Genomic DNA, 12281 nt, shown 5'->3' with positions numbered 1-12281 from the left:
GATCATGTTAATGTGCATGCTCTCACCTATTCTTTTCCTGTTGACTGGTGTCAGCTGTTGTTTCTTTGATATATCCGGCAATGTAGGTGTAAATTAAACACTAAAGTTACATGTGGTGCATCGTCAGACAATCTGGATTACCTTCAAGATAGATTGTCATCATTAAATTATCAGTAATATTGATTATTGTATTTCATATATGTAGGTAATGTTGTAATAAAATTACTGAAAATCTTGATTGACATGTTTGGTATGACAATCAGATTATCGATAATATGAAATCAAATTCCTAAAATACCCCCTTAACCTTATAATAATAATAATATAATATATTATATTATATTATTATATATAATGATATTTATATAATTATTATAATATAATATAATATATTTTAATATAGTATATTATAATATTACATTATGATATTATAATAAACTATTATAATATAATATAATATTTTATTTTATTTTAATAATATAATAATATAATATATTATACTATATTATTATATATAATAATATTATATTATATATTATGTTATATTAATAAAAGATATTCTTATAATATATTATAATATTAACATATTAATATATTATAATATATTATAATATAATAGTATAACAATCTAGTTAATATATTGTAATATAGAATAATATTTATATAATATACATTACAATATATATCAATATATAATATTATATGATAATATAATAATATATTATTATAATAAAATATAATATACTATATTATTATATATAATAATATTATATCATATGCTATATTATATTAATGTAAGATATTAATATAATATAATATATATTATTATAATATATAATTATAATAATATAATATATAGTAATATAATATTAATGATATTTATATAATAAATATAATATAATATATTTTAATATAGTATATTGTAATATTATATTACAATATTATAATAAAATATTATAATATATTATATTATATTATTTTAATATAATATATTAATATAATATATTATACTATATTATTATCTATAATAATATTATATTATATATTATGTTATATTAATAAAATATATTATTATAATATATTAGAATATTCATATATTAATATATTACAATATATTATAATATAATAATGTAACAATATAATTAATATATTGTTATATAGAATAATATTTATATAATATATATTACAATATATTAATATAATATATAATAATATATCATTATATAATAATAAATTATTATAATATAATATACTATATTATTATATATAATAATATTATATTATATACTATATTATATTAATATAAGATATTAATATAATATAATATATATTATTATAATATATTATAATAATAATCAAATAATATATAGTAATATAATATTGTAATAATATAATAATATAATAATGATGTAATATAATATAATATAATACAATATAATTTATTGTTATATATAATAGGATTCATATAATATATATTATAATATATTATCATATACTATATTATTATAATACAATATAGTTACTATAAAATATAATAATAGTATATTATATTATAATATATTATATCATATTACTATATATAATAAGGAGAGGGTGAGAGCCGTCGGGGAAGGGGTGGAGGAATGAATTTTGTATGATTTTTTTTTTTGAAGGATAATTTTGTCCAAAATTTTTTTATAATATTGCCAAACAATTGGTAATATTAATAATAATCTGATTATCTTCTGAGAGGTAATCTAGATTGCCATCCAAAAATCACCCAAAAAGCATACCAAACATAATAATCTGATGGATTGCTAGCTACTAAATGCATGGGCAGATGATAATTGTATATAAAGAAAAAAAAAAATATGAACACAAGATACATTAAGATTGTGTTTCTGTTTGGACCCTTTCAATAGTTACAGCATACAAAATGAGTAAGGATAGAAATTCCACCAGAAAACTTAACATAACAGAGACTAATAAGAGTAGCACAACTCTCTTCTGCAGATGCAAAAAGTGGTTAGCCTTCTCTCATTTTTATCTGAAGCTTTCCCATCAAAACATCATCTTGTCACTGATAACACTCTAATCTTCTATACAACGGAAGCTAAAAGCTGCAGAAGCTTGCGGTTCCTCAAGTTCCATATGCCTTCTCTTCTTGTAGTTGGCCTTGAAACAAGCTTGCCTTAACCTCTTGGTCTTCTCTTCCAGCTGCGTCGCAGGCTCCTTCTCCACCAGCTTCCTTTCTTGCTCCAAAATCTCTAATGCACTCCTAATTATCTTTGTCTCTCCCACATCCCCATCCTCCCTCCCAAATTCCTGCATAAAATCAATATTATCAATAAGCCATTTAATAAGGATGGACTATTTTCGGTTGACGGTCAGGTAATGATAAATTCAGAAACTTAGCAGGCAGAACAGAGAGTTCGACCAACTCAATCCAAAGAATCATGGCGAAGTTTGTAGTCTTATTACCTTAACATTTTTAATGAGGGTCTGCAAGCTCTTCAACTTGCGATGAGGCCATCTTGGGATGCCTAGCTCCCTGCACTTCTTCTTCAGCAACGTAACCCCAATATTGAGTTCCTTGGCTGCTTGCGTGATGGGCATGTAGAAGTAGTGAGACACCTCCTCGAAAGTTAAAACCTTCTCCTCTCTACACTCTCTGAGGTTCCTCATTTTCTTCTCCCCTCTCTTCTCCCCATGACAAACCGAAGCCGCTTTCTTGTTCTCAGTCCCCTCCTTCATATCATCCCAAAATCCGTTCTCTCCATCGAACATGCTAGAAGGTTCTTCTGAATCACCAACCATAGCGCAGGAAAAAAGAAATGAGAAGAGAGACCTAGAGAGATCTACACCGAGGTAGAGAACTTTCTAATAAAATGAAGAATAGTCTAACTGACCTTGAAACAGGTCTTGCGTAGGAAAGAAAGGCTCTGAAGGGTAACTTTGCACCAGAGGAGCAACATCAAGCACTTCTTCCTCTAAGAAGCTGTCTAATTGCCAGGTCCAAATTGGCAATACACTACAAAAGGATGGAAAAGCTACCAGTAAGCTATTCCATCAAACTTTTTTCTTTTTTTTTTGGTTTGTACAAGTTATTCAAAACCAAGGACCAATTATGAGTCAAAATATTACCTGAAATCCGGATTTTCTTCTCCAAATCCTACTCCATCGTTGACAAGCTGCCAGTTCCCAAGCTGCTCGTTGTCCATCTTAAAGATGGGGAGAAAGAGGGGGAGGGAGAGGCAGATATGAATGGAGGCGGTGGTAGAATATAAGCGAGGATGGGAGGACGCGCACCCGAGCCCCTTGTGCGTGGAAAATAACAGCCATGCAGGGGGGAATTAATTGAGAGGAGGCGAGTGGCTTGGAGTGAGAAAAAGGCTCCTCATTGGTGGGCTGTCATTTATTAACATAAATAAAGGAGTGGATAATTGAAATTAATTAGGGTGGCGTCAGCTCAAAACGCCCACTACGTATCATTACGGCTTTACCGTTTTCTACGGCTAAATTCTATATGTTAATTATGGGATTTATACGTGGAATGCCTAGTTTTTATCAGCCTTGACATTTCTTCTAGATCATGGGATAGGATCAATTAAAAGAATGATTTCTTCTTAGCAGATTTTTGGGAAACAATGCCACTTAGTTCTTGGACGAATCGCTCCTGAGGTACAATTCCTTCAACTTGTTAGGGAGTACAAATCGTACGAATGTTAAAAAAGCTGTGAAATTTCTGAAGAATGGAAGCAAGACAATTGGTACATCTTTAGATTGGCAAATGGGGTGAGAAAATGGTTGGAAGGGTTAACTTATATGGACGCCTATGTTTTTTAAAAATTACATGCTGCACACTGTATATGGTATGTGCATATAGACGTCATTCATCAAGCACTTATCTTGATGCACTATTATAGAACCGGACAGTTATAATTAGCAGCAAGCATGACTATACTGTGTATGAACATTATTTTTTCATATTTCTAGATCCCCTGTGTCTCCAAGTTTAGAAAGCCTCAAGTTTGGATGAAGGAAAACGTAGCTATATGAAGTCACACTTCCACGGCATTCTTTTAATCTGAAAGGTGAACAGCTATCATTTATTTATTTATTTATTTTTTTGATATGAATCATTTATCATTTCAGTTCTAATACTTGATAACGACAACATCTTCCAACAACATACCCTCATCAAAACCGTTGCTTCTCACTATAATTCAAATAATGGTCATATTTATAATTTGTACTAATCAGGTTCAAATAAGTTATTTAGTGGCTTAAATTAAATGAGAAGCAGAAGTCGGCCGAAGTATTAAGAAAGATAGGACAAAGACATTTGTTTAATATTTGTCATTATGACCACTAGGACATGCATGGCAGTAGTCTTGATATTTAAAAGTTATTTTTTAGACATAAAGTTAATATTTCTAAAAACGGTGGCATCAATGGTAGTTATTAATTGATATTCTCAAATATAAGTATTGTGATTGTCATGTGATTGTATTTATTCTAGCTAAGTAGTTTATAATTGCTTTGATTTAGTAGTTTCAAGCAGCAATTGTTTAGTATTAATGATGCTAATTATGAAAATCTTGATTAATATTTTTTAATGATTAAATAAATTATTATTGTTAACCAGTATAAACATACACACATACCCACATACATACACATACACAGGCACGAATGCATACATGCATCATTATAAAAGAAAATTTTTTGATGTAATCGATTAGCAAAAAATTAAAATATAAAATAAATGCTGAAGATGTGGAAAAAATATGGATCCAATATAGCAATCTATTTTTTAGTTATGATATGTTTTACTTTGCTAAACATACTCTGCACAAGCAAAGCACATGATAAAGAAAGAGACTCCAGGTATAGTGCACAACTGGAGTGGTCTTGTTCCAATTTAATTAGGCTTAACTTGTTTGCCAAAAGATTGACCCAAATGAGGCTTGTATTAGCACAATAGGAGGCTCAAGAACAGTAAACTTGTTTTGGCCTGTCAGGATACTTGGGAAAGACATTTATCTGCGTTGGTGCATTGCAATTCATGTAAGATGCGCTCAACATTCTAAATATTCCAATTATTGTGTGGTTTGGATCGCCGTAAAATCCATCTCAAGGATCACTTGATCCAAGTCTGCCTTAGGATGAGCTGGCTATTGGATCATTAAGTTTATTGTCAGATGGTATTTCAAATTTGCAATCCAAACTAAAATAATGACAAGTTATTCACTTAAGTGTACTAAAAAGAAAATACAAGGTTTTTGTTGGTGGATCAGTAGCTTCTTTCCCCAAAGAAGTGTCAATTGCCATCTCCGCATTGATAATCTACTATAGAAAGATAGATGAGGAGCAAGTGAGACTATGTAACTCAATACTTATCTTGCTCCAATCAAGAACGCAAGCAATACAAAATCACATACCTCTTGTGAATCAAAAATTAGAGATGCTCTTCAGCAATCCTCACTCATCGTGGTTAAGCTTTTTACTTGCCAGTTGTAAAGGTTTAGATTGTATCTGTTGTAGTCAAGAGTCAAAGAGTCAAATAATTGGATTAACTCTATTCCTACGTACGTGAGATATTGCTTATTTTGACTGATGATTATATTTGGATTTCAATGAATCTTAGTCATTTGGAGTTTTATGATTTTATCCTTTAATAAATATGTATATGGAAAAGAAAGTTCCAATCCATATAAGTCATACTTTCTTTTAATTTATAACCGATGTGAAACTAAAAATATTCTTTCTATCTATCTTTTATATAAAAAAATAATTTTTTTTATTTATGATATCAATATTGCACGATATCTCACAGATGGATGAAAGAAAAAAATTAAATTACTTTAATCTATGTAAAATGTGATCTAATGGTTAATTTTATTATAAAAAAAAAACAACCGTCCATCCTCTTATGTGAAAGATGCAACGGAAGAGAAAATATTGATGGCAGAATATAAGTGAGGATGCGGATGGTGGTAGAATGTACGTGAGGATGGGAGAACGTGCGCCAGCGGTATCTCTCGTGACTAAGAAATAACAGCCATGGAGAGTGGATTAATTGAGAGGAGGCGTCGATTGGAGTTTCGGAGCTTCCTCACTCTCGGGCCATCTTGCGTGAATTAAGGAGCGGATAATTGGAAATTAAACGAGGTTGGCGACGTTGCGTCACCTGAAATTAACGGCCCCACCACCACATCATTACTTCTACTCTTTTTTATGCCTCAATCTTACGGGATCTGAGTTTCGATCGATCCGCTTTTTAATGATCATTTCTTGGGAATTCTGAAAGAGCATCAACAAAGAGATTTATTCTTATCATGCGTTTGAGAAATTACATCTGTCCTTGGGTGACTCCCATTATCTTAGTTCCAGAGCATCTATCCTCTTAGAATTCGAAAATATTTATCTTAAAATTTATATTTTTTAAATAAATAATTTTTAAATAATATTTAAAAAAATAATTTATTTATATTTTTTATATATAAAAATAATTTTTAAATTTATTATTTATATTATTTATATTATTATTTTTTGAATAAATTAATAAAATTTATTCATAATTTTTATTATATCTTTTAAATTTTTTAAATTTAATTAAATTATTAAGTATTGAATGATGAAGATATTAGAAATGTAAATTGTTATTTTAGATATAGAATTAAATATCTATTTTATTGATTAAAAAAAATGATTGGATCATTTTCTGAATGAATAATTTTTTTTATTTTATAGATAAATATTATCTATAATAAAATAATTTATTTATTTTAAAAAATATAAAAATATAAATAAATTGATCAATAAAAAATTTAATTAATTTTTTATAATATTTATACATAAAAAAAATCTTAACGTTCGGCTATATCCAACACTTATCTAGAATCCCAAATTGCTGCATGCAACGACTTCACATCAAATCATGTTTGAGTCCCAAGATCTGCAGGAATACCCCGTAATTATTAGTCTTGATCTCATGCACAAAGACCAAGATACATGCATGCACCCTTCTTTATTCCCTAAATCCATCTCCAAAAAAAAAAAAAAAAAAAAAAAATCGATGACCTGAAGGTATAAGCGGTTAAATAAATCAAAAGCGTTCAGAGTTTTGAATCTTCCGTCCACGTAAATCCACCAAGCCAGCAAGTTTATGCCAAGCAATCCACCCTAAACCCTTTCTTTGCTCTCTAATTTCAAATCCTCCAACAAGAAAAATATGCCCACAAAAAAAAAAATCAAATCAAATCTTCCAAGACAAGAATCAATAATAACTTTAGGATTTCAACACTCACAGTGGTAGGTACTGTCGGCATGATGCGAACGACTCGGCTAACAATTTCTCCTGAAGAATACCTTCTGCTGATTTCCTCCCTCCTATGAATCGTGAAAAAGCTCATGTCCTCGCCCTCGTTTCGCAATGTCTCGTTACCCCCAATGGAATGGCTCGGTTCTTCGCCACCGGGCCCACCTGTTACTCTCCCCCTTCTCCCATCCCCAACTCCAACCCATCTTCCTCTCGAGAAAACAGCATTGCCTCGCCCTCCTCCAGTCCTGCTCCTCCATGGCCGAGCTCCGCCAGATCCACGCCCAAGTCCTCGCCTCCGGCCTCCTCCGCCGCGACAAATTCCTCGCCAGCGAGCTCCTCCGCTTCTGTGCCCTTTCCCCCTCCGGCAGCCTCCCCTACGCTCGCTCTCTCCTCGCCCACTCCCCCGACCTCCCCATGCGCTCCTCCTGGAACCACCTCATCCGTGGCTACAGCCAGAGCGACTCCCCCGGGGATTCCCTTTGCCTCTATCTCCAGATGCGTCGCCATGGATTGAGACCCAATGAGCTAACCTTCCCCTTCGTCCTTAAGGCCTCCGCCCACCTCGCGGCCCTCCAGCTCGGGAGGCAAGCCCATGCTGATGCTCTAAAGACCGGTTTCGATTCGATTGTATATGTTCGGAACACTCTCATACTTCTCTATGGGTCCTGTCGCAAGATCAAAGATGCGCGGCGAGTGTTTGATGGTATGCCTATTAGAACAGTTGTTTCGTGGAACACCATCTTATCGACTTACGTCGATAACTTGCTGCCGGAAGAATCGATCGGCGTGTTTACTCAGATGAGGAGCTGCGAGTTCGAGCCCGATCAGACAACATTTGTCGTCTTGCTCTCTGCTGCCGCTGAGCTTGGAAGCTTGAGGTTTGGAAGATGGCTTCATGGCGATATCGTCGGAGGGGGATTGGATATAAATCTCCCGCTTGGTACAGCGCTCGTCAACATGTATGCGAAGTGTGGGTCTGTAAATCATGCTAGACGTATGTTTGACAGAATGCCAGTGAAGAATGTGTGGACTTGGAGTGCGATGATTCTGGGATTCGCTCAGCATGGTTCACCTAAACAAGCTCTTGAACTCTTCTCGGACATGAAAAAAGCCTCAATCAAACCCAATTACGTGACATTTCTTGGGGTTCTTAGTGCTTGTAGCCATGCTGGTTTGGTGGATGATGGGTATAGATTCTTTCATGAGATGGTGCATGTCCACAGCATCGAGCCGATGATGACACATTACAGTGCCATGGTTGATGTACTTGGTCGCTGTGGTCGTCTTTGCGAGGCCTATGACTTTATCAGGAGCATGCCTGTCGAGCCCGATGCAGTCGTCTGGAGGACATTGTTAAGTGCATGCCAGTTGCATAGCTCTAAAGATAAAGCTAGAATTGTAGAGGATGTGAAGAAAAGATTGCTCATGTTGGAGCCAAGACGAACCGGAAACTATGTCATGGTTGCCAACATGTACTCAGAGGCCGGATCATGGGAGGAAGCTGCCAGAGTGCGGAGGATGATGAGAGAAGAGGGGTTGAAGAAGGTGGCTGGGGAGAGTTGTGTTGAATTGGGTGGATCTATTCATAGATTTATCTCAGGGGATGATTCCTGCATGGAACTTGAGTATGTGTATGACGTATTGGATGGTTTGCACTTGAACATCAAAATGATAGACTGTATGGGTAGAAATTCTTTTATAAATTCAATAAGAAATTTATATTTATGAATTCTTACACTGGTTTACAACTCAATCAAGCTGCAAGTTTTCTATGACACTATAGCTACTCTCTGACAATAAATATATATCATTTGAAAAAGGATGAGACCCGTATTTTGAAACAAATATGCGAACACCATCACACATCTCCATCCAACTATAACCAGGCTGCTGTACTACCCTATGGAATTGAAGGGATTGGAGACAGAGAGTAAACCTCTAATTGTCATTGGTAAATATTAAGCTGTTTTGTTTCTGTACTTTTTTTTAAGTTAGCTTGTCATTAAATCCCATCAGATGGCTATTTTTTTTATGGTTTTCCTACATACCATCCATATTGTCCGTGTCTTGTGATCCAATCAGGGATAAAGATGAATTTCTTCAATCTACTTAACTCAAATCTCTTTCTTTCTTCCTCTATATCTCTCTCAAAAAAAAAAAAAATTATGAAAGTAAGGTTTAAATTTTTTTTTTTTTTTATCAACACCTCATAAACTAAGACACATAGTGCATATTTATAATACTAATGAAGATTTTCCTTGCATAGTTTTAGTAGAATTCCTATCCTAGTTCGAATAGGACTATATTTCTTCTTAAAAAAAAATTTAATATAAATTATTATAAAAAATATTAAAATTTTATAAAAAAAATAGATTTGAATTTTATATCAATTTTATCTTTTATTACTCTATGTGATTATCACAAGTTCAAAAATAACATCCAGATAAAATATTTTGGGAAAAAAAAGTTTCATTTTGATCAGCCTGTTTCGGAGGCGAAACAATAGAATTTTGATCCAAATCAACCTTCTAAAGATTGCCCAAAGTTGTAGACTTTAAAAACATACTTAATTTTAGAAAAAAGATCATCTTAATTGGATGTCAAATGATCAAATTATAGCCTCCAAAAGTTTACCGTATAATTCGATTTTTCAATATAATGGATCGTATTCCTGAATCCCGTCCAGTCCTATTTAAAGAGGTCAAAATGGTCTACATCGAATCCAATAAGCCCCCTGAATCATCTAGCAATTATTCAAAATGGTCCACATCGAATCCAAGGAGCCTCCTGAATCATCTAGCGATTATGTGTTAGTAAGCAAGGCGACTCCTGCAGTGATGCATGAATGATGTATGAATGTTGATCAAAAAATCAAAGGCTATTTGGGCATCCATGACTCTGTTTTTTTTTTTTTTTTTTATAAGATGGTTTATTCAAACAATTTTTGTATGAATACAACCTAGTGAGTCAGAAAATAAAACATCACAAAGATCTCTAGGAATGCCTGCAGTCCCGGTCCACAAGGTGTCACCAGTATGTTTAGCTATAAAGGTTGCTACCCAATCTACTGTAGTGTTTGCCTCACGAAATATGTGCCTAATGATGAAAGTAGTGCATCCTCCCAGCAAAATCGAGACGTCATGCAGAAGGAGATGAGAAGCTTCACCGCAGTTATAATTGTGTAGCCAAGATATCACCATAGTAGAGTCACCCTTGATAACCATTTGACCAGCTCCCAGAGTCCTCATGGTAAACACGATCCCCACCCACGTCACATGGAGCTCTATCTCAAGAACCGTGGGCTCCAGCATGTGAGTCCCTCCTGCTGCTATCAGTCTAGAGTCAATCCGCGAATCACAAAGCCAGCTGTCCTATGCCTGCCTCTTATGCTCGCATCAAAATTGACCTTCAGATACGATAGAAGAGGGGGCTTTATGAAATGAACACCCGATAGATCGCTGCAGGAGCTTCAAATCTCCGACTCTACATTCAAGAACAAAAAAGAGTAATTGCCTTAGTATGCCGTTATAGAGCAGTACCGTGTCAAAGTTCTTGGTTTAAGACGATGACTTGGACAAGTTATTCTTCGGCACAATTCTTGAACCTGAAACACTGGCAATTGCTGGGCTGGTCAGCAATTAGTTGCTTGTGCTTGTCACACGTATACCTGCCAACCATCTGGTCACAATGTTATGGCTTCTGGTGTCATGGTCTGCTCCGTGCTTTGGGCGGAGAGAGTGGCCAGTGTTGGATTTCATGAAAGATGAAGGCCACTAAATTTGAGTGGACTAGATACTACTTTGGGTTTGCATTTCTTCTGCTACCGTGGTCATTCAGTTTGCCCCACTTCATGTTAAAAGGTCAAGTTTTCTATGGTTCTCGAAAATTCGATCTTTTTGTCTTTTTGTGGTTCCTAACTGGTATGATTGATAATTGCTCATTTTAGGTACCAAGTCACCTTATTTTGTAGCATATTTCTCGTCTTTAGTTCCTATTTTCTTGGTTGCAGCAGCCTACTGTTTGAAATATAAGTAGTTACCTGTTTTTGGGTAATCAAACAATTCATTCTATATGGCGGATGATTTTTCCCATTTTCACATTAAAAAAAAAGGACAAATCCTTGAAACGTGAAATAGGATGTTTATAAGTATGATTTCAAGGTTTCTCTCAGAAAAATATAACTTAAAAGTCATGATTTGTCCATTCCTCCGATCTTGTGAGTTCCAATATAGCATCACTAATTGTGATACTTCGCAAAGATAAAATTGTAGCAAATGGGCTACAGAGAGAAACTTGGGTAGTAGTAATTCTGAAGATGTATGAGTAGTAGTAGTTCTGGAGATGTGGCTAAAAGAAATATTATGCTAGAAATTAAAATCTTTTTAGCGGGCAAATACAATTTATGCCGTTATACATTGATTTAGAAGGTCAGGCACTATCTACGATATGTATCATAAGGGTGGGTGTCGTAAGGCTCTGGAAAGATGCTGACGTAGCTAGAGTTAAGCGTCGGTTGGAATCCATAATGCTGGAAGGTAGCTGCAAGAGAAGTCCATACCCGTCGGGGGTATTTCGAAAGGAAACCTTCGATACTTAAGTTAGCCGAAGCTTTGAGGACAATAGAAAGAAAAGATTGCAAGGGCTGAATGAGTTTGCTTATCCTGGAGGTCCCCTTCCTACCTCTTTTATCTGGAGGTTGAGTCCATAGACTACTAGCCGGAATCTATATTTGTGAGGTCTTGTTCTACAGGCTGTCCAGCCACATTCTAGCCTCCATCATGGAAGGAATCTCTCTCGCTCTCTCATATTGAGGTTGTTAGTCATGGTTGTCAGGTGCAGATTTTACCTATGCGACTGACCGAATGAGTGGTGTCTAAATTCACAGCTAATGTGACCTCACCACATCATCTTGAGCATGTTCTTATGGAAGATTGGTCTCAACCGGTCGGTTTCTCCTGCAACAAAGTCTATTAAT

General features: G+C 34.3%; 2 protein-coding genes across 2 annotated transcripts in view; one reads left to right on the top strand and one right to left on the bottom strand.

Moving 5' to 3' along the window:
* The window catches only part of LOC105058308 (ATP-dependent zinc metalloprotease FTSH 6, chloroplastic), a 15056-nt gene extending 6013 nt beyond the window's left edge, over nt 1-9043 (top strand). Inside the window, exon 6 of the mRNA XM_073249204.1 lies at nt 7529-9043. Coding sequence (XP_073105305.1) covers nt 7529-9034 — 1506 coding nt within the window. The 3' untranslated portion in view covers nt 9035-9043. The remainder of the gene's footprint in view (nt 1-7528) is intronic.
* LOC105058512 (protein RKD1-like) lies at nt 1817-3343 on the bottom strand. Its single transcript, XM_019855103.3, has 4 exons — nt 3124-3343; nt 2889-3010; nt 2461-2780; nt 1817-2304 (listed from the first exon to the last, which is right to left on the bottom strand). The coding sequence occupies exons 1-4, from the start codon at nt 3198-3200 to the stop codon at nt 2071-2073; spliced, it is 753 nt and encodes a 250-aa protein (XP_019710662.2). The 5' UTR covers nt 3201-3343; the 3' UTR covers nt 1817-2070.
* Nucleotides 9044-12281: the final 3238 nt, after the last annotated feature.

The sequence above is a fragment of the Elaeis guineensis genome, chromosome 15, assembly GCF_000442705.2.
Source record: "Elaeis guineensis isolate ETL-2024a chromosome 15, EG11, whole genome shotgun sequence".
Lineage (NCBI taxonomy): Eukaryota > Viridiplantae > Streptophyta > Magnoliopsida > Arecales > Arecaceae > Elaeis > Elaeis guineensis.
Note: the sequence above shows the minus strand (reverse complement) of the source record. Positions and strands in the feature narration are given on the sequence as shown.